The 16,617-nt window shown below is 45.7% G+C and overlaps 1 protein-coding gene across 5 annotated transcripts in view; it reads left to right on the plus strand.

Annotated features, from left to right (window-relative positions):
• CDS2 (CDP-diacylglycerol synthase 2) overlaps positions 1–16,617 on the plus strand; it is a 40,155-nt gene that overhangs the window by 17,623 nt on the left and 5,915 nt on the right. For 4 of the 5 annotated variants that reach the window (XM_077805879.1, XM_077805882.1, XM_077805883.1 and 1 more), the window contains 8 exons: positions 6,766–6,908; positions 8,898–8,994; positions 10,010–10,107; positions 11,024–11,163; positions 12,795–12,853; positions 13,642–13,724; positions 14,684–14,771; positions 15,910–15,978. In XM_077805879.1, the coding sequence (XP_077662005.1) occupies positions 6,766–6,908; positions 8,898–8,994; positions 10,010–10,107; positions 11,024–11,163; positions 12,795–12,853; positions 13,642–13,724; positions 14,684–14,771; positions 15,910–15,978 (777 nt within the window). Of the gene's footprint in view, positions 1–5,106; positions 5,407–6,765; positions 6,909–8,897; positions 8,995–10,009; positions 10,108–11,023; positions 11,164–12,794; positions 12,854–13,641; positions 13,725–14,683; positions 14,772–15,909; positions 15,979–16,617 lie in introns of those variants that run through there. The other variant, XM_077805880.1, reaches the window with a different exon arrangement.

The following is a 16,617-nucleotide window of genomic DNA, read 5'->3' on the forward strand; positions in this document are numbered from 1 at the left end:
ATTTGAATTCTTACCCAGCTCCTGTCTTGTGTGAGCGATCGAGCAGAGTAGTCTCTGTAAATGCCCGACTGGTGTCTGCTTAGCAGCAGGGGGACGCCATGGCTGGGAAAAGATCAGACTAACAGTTTTCTGGTGCTAGCCTGAGATCAGAGGATCAAAGTATGCACTGCAAAGGCTCTGTCTGCCTCTGCTCCTGGGAGAGCTCTCCTCAGAGCTCCAATTTTAGAAATGTTTTCTTTGTGTGACCTCCCTTCTCCGCCCCCCCCCTTTGTTTTTCTTTTCAAAAAGGGCTTTGTGGAAGGAACTCAAACGATGAAAATGAAGGGAGGAGACTTATTTTTGAGCAGCTTCCCTGGAAGATGGCTTAACTTGCTACAAGCTCTTTGTTTTTTGGGTCTCCATGATCAGCTGGTTGAAGTGCAGCGAAGAGGCTGCGTGTAGGCTCATATTCAGGAAGGAATATGGTCAATTGCTAGAAAAGGGGATGAGAAGTCTGGGGTCTTGGGTATCGTTCCTGACTTTGACTCACTATATAAGCTAGCCTCTTAGCTTCTCTGGGCTTCAGTCTCCGCAACCACGGGAAGGAGATAAGACATCCACGGGGAATGTTTTAGAATCATAAACTCATCTTTGCGGAAGAGCAAAGTGTTATTACCCGCGTTTTGTTGATCTTCCACAGCTGAAGAAACGTTTTCACAGCGGCGATGGTGGCAATTACAGGCCAATGAGCCTCCCTGGGCAAACTGGTTGAAACCGTAGTAAAACCCTAAGACAATGAGACATGACAGAGGCCTATCAAATCATGAATGGTGTGAGGAAAAGTGAATAGGGAAGTGTTATTTACCCTTTGCCACGATACAAAAGCCGGGGGTCACCAGATGAAATAAATAAGCACCAGGTTTAATACAAACAAGAGGAAATACTTTTTCATACAGTGCACGGTTAACCTGTGGAACTCGTTTGCATGGCATGTTGTGAAGGCCAAAAGCATAAATAGGTTCAAAAAAGAACTGGATAAGTTCACAGAGGATAGGTCCATTGGTGGCTATTTGCCAAGATGGTCAGATGCAACCCCATGCTCGGGGCAACTCTAAACCTCTGGTGACCGGAGGCTGGGAGGGGAAGACACGGGGGTGGGGAGGGGGGATCACTCCAACTGCCATGTTATGTACGCTGCCCATGAAGCTCGGGTACTGGCCAGTGTTGGGGACGGGAAACTGGGCTAGAAGAACCGCTGCTCTGACCCTGTATTGCAGTGCTTATGTAAAGGAACCAGTGAATGCAGAGAGTGATTTTGCTCTAGTGGAGTTGAATAGAAGGCTACTTGGAGCATCAGTAGCCCAGGGTGATTCTCAGGAGAGCAGCTGGGGAACAAGGGATCTGACAGATGTGGAGAATGTAGCCTGAGTGAGGAGTTTGTAGTATTTTTAGGCCTCAGACTTCGCATATAGGCCAAATCCTTCAAGGCTCACTCTTCCAGGTAGTTACAATGAAGCCAGTGAAGCATTAAATGTTAAAGTCCCTCGCTAAGTTCAGAGCCCATTATGCTAGCTTCTGTACCCCCCAGTCGAAAGAGACACAAGACCAAGGACAGTAGAAGAGGAGTAGAAGCATAGAAATGTAGGGCTGGAAGGGACCTCAAGAGGTATATTGTCCCTATTTTACAGATAGGGAACTGAAGCTCAGTGAGATTAAAGGACTTGCACAAAGATTCAGGAAGGCTGGCTCATCTAGGAATTGAAAACCCACGTCTCCCGAATTCCAGTCCAGTGCCTCGCCCACAAGAGCAGCACGCTTCTTGCAGAACGAAGAGCAAGCAGGGTCTTTTTAAACATAAAGACGTGATAGGAAACAAAAGATCCCGAGACAGAATAGTCAGGTGTTGGGTTCTCACATCTTGAATTGCTTTGATGAGCCTGTTACACGATAGTCTGTCCTGCAAGCATTAACAGAAAGCATAAATGGTACAAAGGATATTAGTCTCCGTTAAATCTCTTGTGATTCCAAGCTCTAACAGATTACCTGTGTTTTTTACTAAAGAAAGTGAAGCCAACGTTTTTACAGAATGCCCTTTGTGGGTGCCCAATTTGAAACGCTTTTTGGGATTGATTTTTTTTTATGCTTTTTACGCTGACGCCAATAGGAATTGCGCTTATTCCCTCAGACACATGTGGCTGGATTTTTTTTTTAAAATTCCGTCACCTAAAAATTAACACTTACAATCACAGGCCAATATCAATGGACATATCTTTCTACCTGCCATTCCTCTGTGTCTGTATCATTTAACATCATCTGTGCTACTTGTAGGTTGTTTTGCTTGTGGTGACCAACCAGCAAGATGTATTCATATCAGATACTCATCCTTTACCGAACTGTCTAAGGATCGGTCTGCTTTGTTTGCTGCCTTTCAAGAAAGTAATTTGCTGCCTTTCAAGAAACAACATGAGGTTGTTACCATGGAAATTCCACAACTGGATTAAGCAGACCAGACCACAGCACATCATCCACTGGCGAAACAGCATGTTATTTAGCACCCTGGTCAGCTGCTTTAAAAAGGTGTTTTGCTGAGGGATGGTTGCAATTTACTTGAGGTATAAAAATAGTGGAAAATTACTGAGTCTCTTACCACCCTAATCCACGTTATTAAGCACTATAATGTCCTATATGTAATCCTAGCTCCGTTTCAGAGAGAAATTAGCATGGGAGCAGTGCTGCTCTGACACTGTGGCTTTAAAAAGAAAACCTAATTTATGTTGTCTGTCAGCTTGACTGGTGAGATTCCCGGCAGGGAAAATTCTTTTCTTCCAGTGCCTGTCAGGCTCAAATGGAACAGTCGACACACACTGCAGAAATCATTCCTAATTTAGCAACGTACCTTCAGTGTCCCTTTAAGTTCAGGGTTTTGTTGACTGCCTTTTTTTGTACTCTCTTCTGGTAAGATCTGAGAACCAGGGGTGATCTACATCTTGAAAAGTCAGGCCTGGGTATGCATATAATCGTCTGGAGCACCTTTCAGGAGCAATGAAGTGCTTTGTTCACAGGCAGCATGACTTCCCACATGCTGCTTTGCCCTCCGTGTCCTAACCCTGACTTGGAGGGAACACTCTGCTTCATTGGTGTCAGCCAGAGATTGTTGTGTGGGGGAACAGATGGCAAGATCCAGATGGAGAATTCTATGGAAATCTCCCATGCTGAGGACAGGAAAATGCAGAATGGCCACACTCTTGTATCCTGTTTTAAATAACCATCCACCAGTCTGGGTGGGAGTTGAACCTATACCCTTGAGACTGAAGATCATATGGCCTGAGCCATCCAGTCTGCCCTGTCTCTCTCTCCCTCCCACCCAGGCCCCCAAAATAAAGCATAAAAGTGTTACATTGCACGTCTGTGGTGCATTTTCTCTTAGTCTCTGAGCACTTTGCAAACGTTAAACCTCACCACCCCCTCGAAAGCATTTAAGAATTATTTCACACGCTTTGCAAATGGGTGAAAACTGAAGCTCCTCGGGGCCAAGTCTCCTGCGTTAACCACAAAAGCTCAGTTCTTCAGTGCACAGCCTGCAAGCACAGGCTCTGTGTTAGAATGCACAATAAATAAAATACGATAAGGTTAAGGTTTTTACAAGTTAATATGTTTGATGTCTATAGATCGGTGGTATTCATCTCAGCCTGATGTGCTTAGGTAGAGTAGCGGTTGCAGCATGGAAAGATCACATGCCATCTGGAGTGAAGTAGGCGAAGTGCCATCCTAAGTTTCAGGACTCATGAGTATCCATGCGGAAAAGGCCATTCTGGTTTAGTGCATCTGTGCGCTTCCGTCACCGGCACAAGAACAAAGCCGCCTATTGTTGTAAGGGGCACAGAGATGAGTTATCTTGCGATTTCCCCGAATATTGCCATGTAGAGTTATAAATCAGCACTTTCCCAGAGGATACATGGGTGCTATACTTGAGCTACAGTGAAATGATTGTGATCTTTTCCCCCCTGTGATCTCTTTCCAGAGCCTTCTCTCAAATAAAGATAACTTGGTCAGCCTAATCAGTGGGGGAAGGATTCAACACAAGTCCAGGTTTAGCATCCTTTCCCTGCGTGTCCAAAGCATTCTCAGTCCCCGTGCGTTTTAGCTAGTGACCTCACAGCATGTGATGTCCTTGAACGATTTGGATACAGTAGAACTTCAGAGGCTGTTCGTAATTCTGAACAAAACGTTATGGCAGGTTCTTTCCAAAGTTTACAACTGAACATTGACTTAATACAGCTTTGAAACTTTACTGTGCAGAAGAAAAATGCTGCTTTTAACCATGTTAATTTAAATGAAACCAGCACAAACAGTTTGCTTACCATATCAGATCTTTTTTTAAACTTTCCCCCTTTTTTTTAGTAGTTTACGTTGAACACAGTACTGTACTGTGTTTTGCTTTTTTTTGTCTCTCTCTGCTGGTGCCTGATGGTGTACTTCTGGTTCCCAATGGGGTGTGTGGTTGACTGCTCAGTTCGTAACTCTGGTGTTCATAACTCTGAAGTTCTACTGTACTTGAAGACGCAAAGAATTAGTGGTTGCGTGCAGGCATGTATCTGATATAAGATTATTAATGGTATTTTAGTCGCTCTTGGAAGCTGAGAGGAGCCAGTGGACTTTACTTAGGATGAATAAAAACAAATTTAAAATGGTTAACTCTTTTTCTGCTGAATGCACCCCAAAACCGGTCCTGTTGGGTATTCAGCACAAAAATCCAGATTTATTTCCAGTTCCTATTTGCTTTTGCTATTCATTTTGGAATAAAGTCCAGAAGCAAGAACAATAAACTCTTCCCCCCTCTCCCCCCAAGGCTGGCTCTGAGCAAATCCGGTGTGGTATACAGTGCAACAGAGAGGTTTGGGAGTGTGGCTTTGTTCTGATTCCATAGGTCACTCACCCCAGGAAATGGTGTCGGTACGTCCCCCCCCCCGTTGCAATGGATGGAAGTGGCTAAAAATACTGCTCTGACAGCCTGGTTGTCTTTGTCTGTAGGAATCTGGCTTGCGACCATAGCTACCTGATGTCTTAGGGCCAATATCCTTCGCTGCTTTCAGGGAGACTGAACAGGGCTCCTGCTTTTATTCCTGTGGGATTTTATTAAACCAGATACACTTAAATGTATATTGGCCCAACCTCTAGTTTACTGGGGAGCTTTTCCTGGACCAGCTCTAGGTGCTGTCTCATCTGGCAGAGCATCGGAACGTTGCAGGAGCCCAGGGAGATTAACTTTGACAAAGCTGACCGCGTTTGCTGACTTGGTTCCCTCCCTGCACTTCCTGAAAACACACTCCTGTTTGGGAGTGTTAAAATAGCATATGCTGGGATCTGGGGGCTGACTTGAGACTTGGGCATGACTCACCACTCGACGCGGAAGTGTGGATGGTAGAGGTAAGGCTAAGATTTTGTCATGTGGGGGTTTTTTAAGTAAAAGTCACGGACAGGTCATGGGCAATAAACAAAAATTCACGGAAGCCGTGACCTGTCCCTGACTTTTACTAAAAATAACTGACAAAATAGGGAGGTTGGGTCCAGCACCAACCACTGCTGTGGCTTTGGGGGCCCCCCTGCTGCCCATGGCAGCCAGGAGCTGCAGGAGGGGCCCTGCTGAAGCAGAAAATGTCATGGAGGTCTCTCGTAGTCACAATTCTGGGACCTCCGTGACATAATCTTAGCCGTAATTATAGGCACACCCTGCATAGTCGGGAATGTGGCTTAGTGATAAGTGAAACCCAGACACGAAACTGCGCTGCTAACGGTCACTTGCAGACGGCAAAATCTTCCTCTTTGCTGCTGTTTGATGTATAAAGGACTGAAGAGAAGTAGTGTGGTCTAGTGACTAGGGTGCTGGACTGGGAGTCAGAAGGCCGGCCAGAATTCTGTTCCTGGTTCTGCCAATTGTGCACGTCTCCTTTCGTCTTTGTTTCCCCTCCCACCCTGTCCATCTTGCCTGTTTTGGTGATAAGCTCTTTTGGACGTGGACTGTTTCTTACTGTGTGTTTGTACAGCACCTACCTTAATGGGGTTCTACTCCTAGCTGGGCGTTGCACTCATACAGATAGGCTAGTGCATAGGGTACGTGTGTCCTGGATATCGGGTTGCTGCGGTGGCTTAAAGGGACAGTCAGGTTTAAATGATGAGACATTCTTCCATGGGAACATTATGTTTTTCTTTCTTGGTGTTTTGGGGGTTTCTTTGGCATTAATTTTAGCGTACATGAGTTAAGTCATTGCATAGAAATGTACAGAGAAAAACCTCCAAAAGCACAAGTCTTCCCCTTCTTTCTGGAGACCTTTCACTCTAATTCTGAGCGTTACTGCTTACTCAGAGACCCCCTGGGGTTCCCGAACACCTTACGAACATGGCTCTTGACAAACTCATGTACCCATGACCTCCGGTGCATCATTCAGGCTTTAGAACAACTACAAAGTACCTTTGGTGATACAAAAAAAAGGACCTCTTCTCTTTAAAGTCCTTAGTAAAACTTCCATTGGCTTCAGTTGCAGGTGGTTCTGCCCCGTAGGTCCTGTCACTTAAGTGTTTGGCTCCCAAACAAGAACAGGGTCAATTAAGTAAGCCAGTTTGTGCCCAGAATATCTTGCCATCTTTTCCTTTTAGCTACAGGCTGTGTTGAGAGGAAATAAGAATGGAATAAGGGTGGAATGGCTTGATCTAGTGCATTTTTAAATGAAGATCAGAAGAACGATCACCGGTATCTGATACATCTGTTTGCCTGTGTTTGTCCTGCAGGAGTCCGAGTCGGAAAACAAGCTGGATGGAGAGACCGCATCGGACAGTGAATGCAAATCAGAGTTTGGAGGGGCCCCTCCTGCACCTACATCAGATGACACTCCCGAGGTCTTAAACAGGGCCCTCTCCAACCTATCCTCAAGGTAGCATTAAATAAAACTTTTCCATTGCTTCCGGGGCTCCCAGCATATTGGTGCACTTTCCCTTTTTACTAACCAGGGTGGATTTGATTTAAATCACTAGTCAGGAAGACTCTATTTAATCCCAGATTTCTGCATAAAAGTGCATTCTTGTTTGTTGTTATAACCTTAATACATATTCTTCGCAACTCAGAGATAGATGTAGGTTTCATTTTTAGAATTTACACACTATGTACATTTTTAAACAGTGATTTATTTTGAAAACTTTTCAGATTAGTTTTACAGCTATATCCGAAAATGAATGATTGTTTGGTTATTTCATTTACCAAAGGTAATGGAAGCAGATATTATGAAGTCATTGGGAGGTGAACTATCTCCAATTCAACAGGTTAATCATTAATATTTGGGGGATTTTCTTTCCGTCCTGTATTAGGAGGAGAGCATCACCAGACAGACATTTAAATTGTTTTATTTAACTAAAACAACAACATTAAGTATTTTTCAACAGCCAATGTATAATATTTTAACAAAACAAGCAAATGTTCCTTGCTTTTCACATTTAGCTCCAGACTTCTTCTCCTTGTCCAGATCTATTCTGCCCCCAACAACTTTCTATTCATTGAACTTTTTGAAACTTTGCACTTTTAGAGAGAGGTAAGGGGTTGACTCTGTGTACACAAAGTTGCAGAGGGACAATAGAGTTGAGGTCTGTTATTTCTCGCCTCTATAGTATTTATTTATTTAAAAACATTTTTGCTGTTAACAAGCATGTTACCTCTGGAGACACAAGTCCACAGTCTGAGAACTGCAAAACAAAGCATCTCTGATGGTATCTTCTAGACTGAGCACTGAGTCCCATTGGGTAGATAGAAAGATTAACCTAAATAATCTATACAGAAGCCTGAGGAACCCCATAAGATTGGGTCCCTAATCCATGAGCTATTGGAACTCATTAATAAAACTTTTCTTAAACATTACATGACTATATTGTCTCATGCTATAGAATTAGAATTTATAATCCCTATTCCATGATGAGAGATCCTTGAGCTATAATATATCTTAATTAAAACTAACTTTATATAAGTGTTTTTTTCCTCAAAGCATTTTATCAAAAAAAATCCGATTTAAATACCCCCCTCCTTTTTAAAAAAAATTTTTTTTTTTTTACTAGCCCCACTGTTTAACCAACTTAGACACGATGTTCTATCCCATCAGTAGATGGTGACAGGAGCAACACACCTCATGGGTAACTGACCCCTCTGGAGGGACTGGCTTGGCTAAAATTGCTGTATTCTGTTCCTGCTCTCAGCCTGGGGAGAGAGCTTTGGGGCTGGCTGAGCGAGTTTGGTGTTGAGATTGCTTTTCTTTGGCAGAATTGTGGTACGGTCCTTTTTTTCCGGCAGATTTAGAGGGTGATCTTTGAGAGGTTTTTTTTTGCAGCATGGCCTAGTGGACTGAGGGGGAGTACTGGATGTTGGGGTTCCTGAGTTTGAACCTCAGTTCTGCCATTTCTGTGTGATCTGGGGCAACTCTTTATCTCCATTTCTGTATCTGTAAAATGGGCATAATACTCTTACAAAGCGAATTCAGACTAGGTAAGGCCCTGTATAACTGTCTATTCCTATTTACTCCTTGCTACCTTCGTCTGTCACTTTCTCACCGAAATGAATCTTCAGCACCTCCTGTGCTGTCCCCCAGCACAGAACTCCCTTCCTGAGCTTACCCACACGGCTGCTGTGTCATCCTCTCTGCATTCCTCTCTGCACCAGAGCTGGGTGAATGGACTGGTGTGACATTGTCACCGCCCCTGAGCGAAGGATACGCTGCCGTTTCTTGCCTCCGCACCGCCGCTGAGCTAAGGATACGCTGCCGTTTCCTGCCTCCGCCGTTCACCAGGAGGCTGTGCAGAAGAGATAACAAGTGCATCTCTCCCAGCTTTCCTGCTCGATAGGCCCTTTGCCTAACGTTCACTTTTCTCTTCCTGTGATCTAGATGGAAGAACTGGTGGGTCAGAGGGATCCTCACTCTGGCAATGATTGCGTTCTTCTTCATCATCATCTACCTGGGACCCATGGTTTTAATGATGATTGTAAGTGCTCTTTCAAAACTCTTCATTAAATGGACCATTATGGATGAACGGTTGTCAGGGACTTAGATGGCTGAGAAAGTTAATGAGTACGCAGAGCTTTGTGCTTCGAGGTTCCCAGTGCTAATTTGGTCCTGTTCGGTCATGGCTGAAAGCTGTCAAATGGCTGTTCTGCTCCATGATCTGCAGGGAATAAGGTTCCTTGCCACAATTACTATTTAATTGGTGCTGTCTTGGTGGAATCCTCCTGTTTCCTTTATTGCTATCACAGCCCAGGTGTGTGGGTGGAGAGCTGAATCTGGTTGTTTGTTCGTCTGCCATTGAGCACTCTCTGTGTGCATCATGTGTGCTTGCAGTGTGGCTCTCTCTCAGGGTTTAGAGCTGATACAGAGCGGGGATTTTCAGCTCAGGCTGTAGAGGTGCATGCTTGTAGATCCGGAGATTCCAGGTCCAGTCCCCGCCGGGGAAACCCATCCGGCAGCCTCATTGCCTTTGTGAAGCCTGTCCCAATTCCAGTCTGGCTGTATCTCTGCTGGGCATGTTCCCTTCTCACGGTGGTCTTGAAGTGCCAGTCCTCTCGAGTGCCTGCGATGAACAGTGATAAGACAGTGCCAGTGAAGGAGGGATTGTCTCCCCAGAACTGACCGGAACTCATGATAGAAAAACCTAGTGTTGGAAACGTAACTTAAAATGGGGCGGTGAGCTCTTGGAGTCGGCCAGTCCACGGCTTCGCAGGGTGTAGTGTTCTTTGCCTGGCAGGGAAAGCAGCTCGCTCTGGCTGTTAGCAGGTTGAGCAAGTGAACAATTTCTCAGCCTACGAGGAGCCCCCTTGTGTCAGATTTAGGGGTGAGGAGGAGCTCACTGGCAAGACGAGAGGAATTCTCCTTGTGGCGCCTGTAAGGAAGGGTCACTCTAGAGCTCCCACTTTTTACATGCACTTAGCAGCCCATTGCAGGTTATCTGGTCCTGGTTTAGTTTCTCTGTGAATGACGTTGCTGCTCAATGTTTGTTTTTGCAGGTGATGTGTGTCCAGATCAAGTGTTTCCAGGAGATAATCACCATCGGCTACAATGTGTATCGCTCATATGAGCTGCCCTGGTTCAGGACCCTCAGCTGGTAAGCAGAGCGACTATGGTGCTCTTCATTAGAGTCAAGCAGCACAATATGATCCTTCTCAATGTGCGTAATGCCTTCCACCTAGGGTGCTTCTGAATCCCTTGACACCTCATTGATGGTGCAGCCAGCCACTACTGGGCATCTTCAGTCATATTTATACGCTTCGTTCCATTGCTTGTCTGCTGAGAGCGAGGTCTGACTCTCCCGGTCTGTGGTGGTGAATGCTGTTACCGAGAGAAGCGATGAGTAAACATGTGACTTGTGGTTCCAGTTGCATTGCTCAGGCTAAGGGTGTAGGATATTTACCTACTGGGGTATTTACCTACTGAAATTTATTTGTGCGATTGGGATGGAACTGTACTGGTTGCACCCAGCGTCTGATGGCATGCCACAGAGAAGGAGGGGGTCACTGCCTCCAGTAGCCAGGAACCTGGAGAAGACTCTTAAGCAGTGCCACCTAAAGGCAAACGCTTCCTGAGCACCATAATACTAAACAAAAATTGAACAGGACTGTACTGTAACATAGGCGACAGCCAAGTATTTGCATTTAATGGAGCCACGGCTTCTACGTGAAGATGTAATGTTTCGATCAGAAGAAATGTGAGGGGTTGATTTCCCCCCCCCTGCTTGCAGTAAGGTTCCTTCACACTGCCCAAGCCACCTTAGTGCAAGTGAGAATCAGGCCCTGACCCTCTACTTCGGCTTCCACCTTTCCCCCCGCCCAATGTAAGTGAATTTTCTGCAGACTTTCAAATAAAAATCACCATTATTCTGCCGCCCAGTATGTGAACCTTCAGTCGTATCCTCCCCTTGCACGCAGTGTAGATAGTGCAATCTGATAACCTCTGATGTGTACGAGTCTAATTTTCTACCAGTCAACCATGTCCTATTAAAGGGAATGCTGCTGTGTCCACAGGTACTTTCTGCTGTGTGTAAACTACTTTTTCTATGGCGAGACGGTAACGGATTACTTTTTCACCCTGGTTCAGAGAGAGGAGCCCTTGCGAATTCTCAGCAAATACCATCGCTTCATTTCCTTTGCCCTCTACTTAACAGGTAATTTTATTTGTTTCCACCAGGTAAATTTGTCTCGTTGCTGTTTTTTTAGCAGGGGTTACGTCATCAGCCTCTTGAAATGCAGCTCTCCCCCCACCCCCAACCCCCACCGTAGACAGGTAGGGCTCCAGTGTCCCCGTTTGGATTTGTGCTGCCTTATGAAAATACAAGGGAGGGGGAAGGATGGTCCAGTGGTTAAGTAGGGTGTTGCTGTAAGTACCTGACTCTCTCCAGAGTCTCTGTTTAAATGAGCTTGATACTTGCTTTTGATCTTTCCTCTCCTCCTCTCATTTTGCCTCCCCTAGTCTCCAGTCCTAGCGTGCACCCACTTCATGAATGCAGCGCTAGTAGGGAAAGGGGCCTGACTCGCAGCCCTGGAGCAATATTCCTCTTCCTGTAGACCTGCGATACGCAGCCTCATCCCAGGCTTCCTTCACACCTCTAGGCCAAGTGTGACTCATGAAATGAGCCAGAAGTGAAGCATCTGTGGGAGACGGAGCCATCGTTGGCTTTGAGTTACGTCTCAGAGGCCGTTGCAATGATGTCTTTTGGGATTCAGACAAGTCTGTGACTAGCTGCATCCACACTTGCCTAATTGTGCGGTGTAAGTGACCAAAATGCCCTCTGCATCAGATGGGAAGCTACGGTCCCCTTTGATGTTACTTCCTTTGGGTAGTGACTAGGCAGAATAACTAACTGTAATTTCCACCTTTCTTTCCCCTGTGCGAGCCTTGCAAAGTTTTACTTGCCTGGTGATTAATATTTTGATGTGTGAGGAAATGATCCTTTTCTTTTTCATTCTGGGTAAAGAGAGGGTGAGTAGACTTCTTGCCTTTGCTGGTAAATTCTGCAATGCTACTCCAGACCTAGAGTAACTCTCCTGTCAGTGTAAACAGTGCAGAGGCAGACTCTGGATGAACTGAAGATCTATTTTTAACTCCTCCTTTCTGGTGATTAAGTGGAGGTGTTCTCTCTCAGCTCGCAAGCTCACTGCGAGTCCTGAATCCCTAGGATGGGCTTCAACCTAGAAATGGAGCGGCACTTGCCATTGAGAGCTGTGCGCAGATTTCCAATGGCCCTAGCAACATGGGCTCACCAGTGGGTATTATTTGTGAGGTGGGGGAGCTGGTAAAAACTGGGGGAGGAGGATAGACGCTAAAGAGGGTTCTCCCGAGACCCTAAAGCGCTTAAACAACTGGCAGACAGACTGTATCTAAAGAGTGTCACTTTGTAAATGCAGCCATCTCTGGGTGGATGGGGGGGATGCAGCAGCTAATTAAGAGCTCTGTGCCATTAAACAGGTAAGTGAAGAATACTTTATAGTTGATACTACATGGGAAGATCAGAGGTAGAATAAATGATTAGCTGTTGGCAGAAAACAGTCTAACTTGCATAGGGGTGATCACGGTTAATTGGCTATATGTCCTTGGGTTTTTTTAACAATTTCCATTCTTTGATTAACCATTTTGCATCCACAGCGCACATGACCCTCATGTTGCTGACTCTGTTCTGTAGCTGAAACAATGATGAGATGCTGCAATGATATGGCAGATGTAATGGGAAATTGAGAGGCATTTCCTACTACTGCAAGACCTGATCTTGCTCTGCTCTTTCTTTTCTCTTCCCACAAGGCTTCTGCATGTTTGTCCTGAGTCTGGTGAAGAAGCATTACCGTCTCCAGTTCTACATGGTAAGATTAAATAAACGGCTTTGCTGCTCCGGAGCGATTAGCTTTGGGAGATGGAGGCTGTTTGCATATATGGTTTACAAGAACACAAGCCTGTAAATGCTTCTGTGTCCCCTGGGTGTTGCGATCCTGCTTAATGGAAAAGCTATTCCTGGCAGCTTGAAGTATTTGGCATATGACTTTTGAACTGACTGATTTCCTTAGAAATGTGAATTCCATTGTCTGCATTTGCAGTGCATTTCTTAGTAACCCTTTCAGTGGTGCAAGCTAAAGTGATTGATTGTACAAGGTTCTTCAAACCTCATGCCTTGAGGGTGTTGGTGGAATCACCTGCAGGGGTTAGATTGGCCCCACCACAGTATAACGATGCACAGATTGGCTGACCGTATCCTTTGTTGGGATGCTTTTGTTTCCTTCTGGATTCCGGATGTCAGACTAGATGGACGGTCATCAATATGGGGATTCTTATGTTCCAGGTCTCTAGTCAAAGTAGACTAAGATGTATGGGATGGGTGTGGGCTAAAGGGTACTTGGTCCAGGAATGTCAAACATCCTCCCACTCAGGTTCTGAAATGTAATGGACATGTTGCTTTGCTTAACTCCGAAGTAGGGATGAATACTAGCTGCCATCTTTGCGTTTACATCATGCTCTTTCCGCCTGGGATCAGTGCCTGAGATGCACACAGGCATGACCCTCTCCAAACAGTATTCATCGGTATCTGGTTTCTGCCGTAGGCTGTTACGAGAAATGTCTCTAGGCAAACTGGACTGCATGCTGTTTTCTCTTCCAGTTTGGTTGGACCCATGTGACTTTGCTAATTGTTGTTACCCAGTCGCACCTCATCATTCACAACCTGTTTGATGGGATGATCTGGTGAGTTGGTGCCTGTTACGTGTTACTTTGCTTTGTGTTGCATAGTATATGCTCCTGATTTCTCCTTGCTAAAGCGTTTTTTACTAAAACTTTTAACCAACAAGCATAGGCTAGGATGTGCCTTTCATAAGGGACGGCAGCATGCTTTGCATAAGAAAGCCAAACAATGAGCCGGACCCTTTTCGGATTGCTTTGCGCTGCTCAGTTAGTGCAGCCAGAAAGCCACTCTAACGGGGCAGCTGCGTATTCCTCTGGCAGTGAGGAGTCCCGCAGATGGCAGAAAGTAGCTTAGCTGCCTTTGTCACCTGAACTCGAATAGGGGGTGGGTGCGGAGAGCATGCACGCCAGCCAGTCGTGCCTGGTGAGGGGGTCCCTGGGACACAGCTGCTGCCAGCATAACTTAAAGCAGCCACCAGGTTAACGCGTTAGGAAGGGAGCGTGGTTGGAAGAGGGTAGAAAAGTGGCTTTAATAACCAGCCCCCTTTGGCAGTTTGTTGCCGCTGCTGCCCAGCGTGTGAGGTTGGTGCCCAATGTGGAGGATTCAGCCCAATATCCTTAACCGCCTTGGTCCTTATATCAGCAACAATGAAAACTTTACAGTGCTCGTAGCACACTATATGGTGTGCAATCTGAAGCATTCTCAAGTGCTTTACAAACGGCAGAGCACCTGGCTCACCCCTGAAATGCTTCTGGGGTTAATCATGGTGACTGTTTAACAGCCCACGGCATGTTAGAACAAGCACAGAACACAGCAAGGGGGAATTCATAGAGCTGATCTGACAGCTGGCGAGGGCCTTGGGGCTAATGACACCTGGGCTTTTACAGTAGTGTCAGTCTGACACGGTGTAGCCAGACTCGCCCACGTTCAGGTAGTGCCCGCTTGGATAACCTATTGCGGTTAAGCTTCCAATGACTTCAAAAGTGCTAGTTATGAATGGCTTCTCTCCCCTTCCTTCTAGGTTCATTGTCCCGATTTCATGTGTGATCTGCAATGACATCATGGCCTATATGTTTGGGTTTTTCTTTGGCCGCACCCCACTCATCAAGGTTTGTCAGCTGTGCAAAACCCTGTCTTCAGGCTCTGTTTCTCTATGGAGCCTTTGACCCAAGACTGGAGAATCGATCAGGGTGGTGGAGCTAAAGACTTTGCATTTGGGTCCCAGCCTAAAACCTTTCCACCTGTCCATCGTTGTTTGAAAAGACTCTTGGTGAAGAATATGAAGGAAGACTTGCCAGGGCTTGTGTCTCATTTGTGTTGTATTGTACCTCTTTAGATCCTGATCCAGTGTCTACTGGTTATTTAAATTCTGTCCCCATCCCAAGCTCTGCATACTAATGGTTAAAAGACACTGTTTCCTACAAAGGTTTGGTTTAGTTATCTGGTGAAGTTCTTTGGGAGCATGGACGCTTCCTTGTGGCGTGCGCTTGCCAACTACATATCGGAGGAGGTAGTTTAGAAATAGCTCTTCTTTATTGCAGCATATGCAAGCTGGAGTTATTGAATATTTGACTTGAAAAAGCCAGTGAGAACAATTCTAGACTAAATGCACAGTCGGCATGGAGAACGGCGTTCCTTAGTGATGAGAAAATGTCAAACTAATGGTACCGAATTATGTACTGTAATGAAAAACTTCCTCTCTATTTTTTTTTCCTTTTGGGCTAAACCATAAAATCCTTAAGCTAACCTTTTCTAGGGATGCTGTTAATCAGCTAACCTTTCCTAGGGATGCTGTTAATTAAGTGGGTTGAGTATCCCAGAGACTAATAACCATTCCCTTTATGGGCCTTTTATTTTTTTTAATGGCTGAAATGAGGCTGTGTGTGTCTCTCTATATTTGACCAATAACCTGAAGTTGTAACATTTCAGTTACTTACCTTGCTAAGATTATATTAAATGCTTTTAAATAGAGGCAGTGTATTCTGGCCACTGCTCTGCCTGGGGGCTGCAAGGCAGGATGCTTGCCTGCTTCCCCTTCCTCTAGGAACTTGGCCTTGTTAGGGTGAGAGCAAGTGAAAGGATCTGCCCCCCAGTCTTCATGTGTTGGCCGTTACCCCCTTGGAAATCATGAGCTGGGGATATTGTTTGCCATTTAACTTCTGTGGGAGGTGGGTGTTGACTTTGCAGAGCTATTTGGGGTAGGCCTTGAGGGTATTTTTTAATATGTTCTCTTTCTTGTATCTGCAGCTTTCCCCAAAGAAGACCTGGGAGGGTTTTATTGGCGGGTTCTTTGCCACTGTTCTGTTTGGACTGCTGGTAGGTACCCCACCATGGCATTTAATTGGCTCTCTCTCCATAATAAGACACACCAGTGCAATCTGTCAGCCACGGTTAAGGAACACACGTAAGCTTTGTGCTCTCTTCCACCCAAGTTGTCGTCTGAAGTTTTACAGTGGGCTTTAAACTGACTTGTGCCTTCCAGGGAGGAGGTGTCAAACCCACTGCTGAGAAATCGCTTCCTCTCCCGTGGCCCTTGATATTCTCAGACCTATAGAACCCAAACTCCATGGGATTTCCCAGTGCTACACAAGCTGTACAGATAGAGGCCAGGGTGGCAGAGGAAGTAGTCTGCTCTGCTTGGACACTAGTGATTTGCCATGGCGCTCTTTGTAACAACAGTGTTTTGGCCCTCGTGTCCTAGGCTTAGATGTCCCCTCTTTGCCTACTACCGGTGTGCATGCTAGAGGCTGCAACATTTCAGTGGGTGCTGTAGTGTTGGCAAAGCATTTTGGGATCCTCTGCACTGATTGCTCTGCTACATTTCTGTGGTATCTGCCTCAAGGTTGTGTGGGGAGCTCAGGGCTCTGGTCCCCCGGGGGACTTTTTGGGGGTGGGGAGAGGGGATAAGTCCACATTTAATATCTGTGCAGTTGCAGAAAGCCCGGAGAGAGCTGG

The sequence above is a fragment of the Eretmochelys imbricata genome, chromosome 26 (genome assembly GCF_965152235.1).
Source record: "Eretmochelys imbricata isolate rEreImb1 chromosome 26, rEreImb1.hap1, whole genome shotgun sequence".
NCBI classification, from domain to species: Eukaryota; Metazoa; Chordata; order Testudines; family Cheloniidae; genus Eretmochelys; species Eretmochelys imbricata.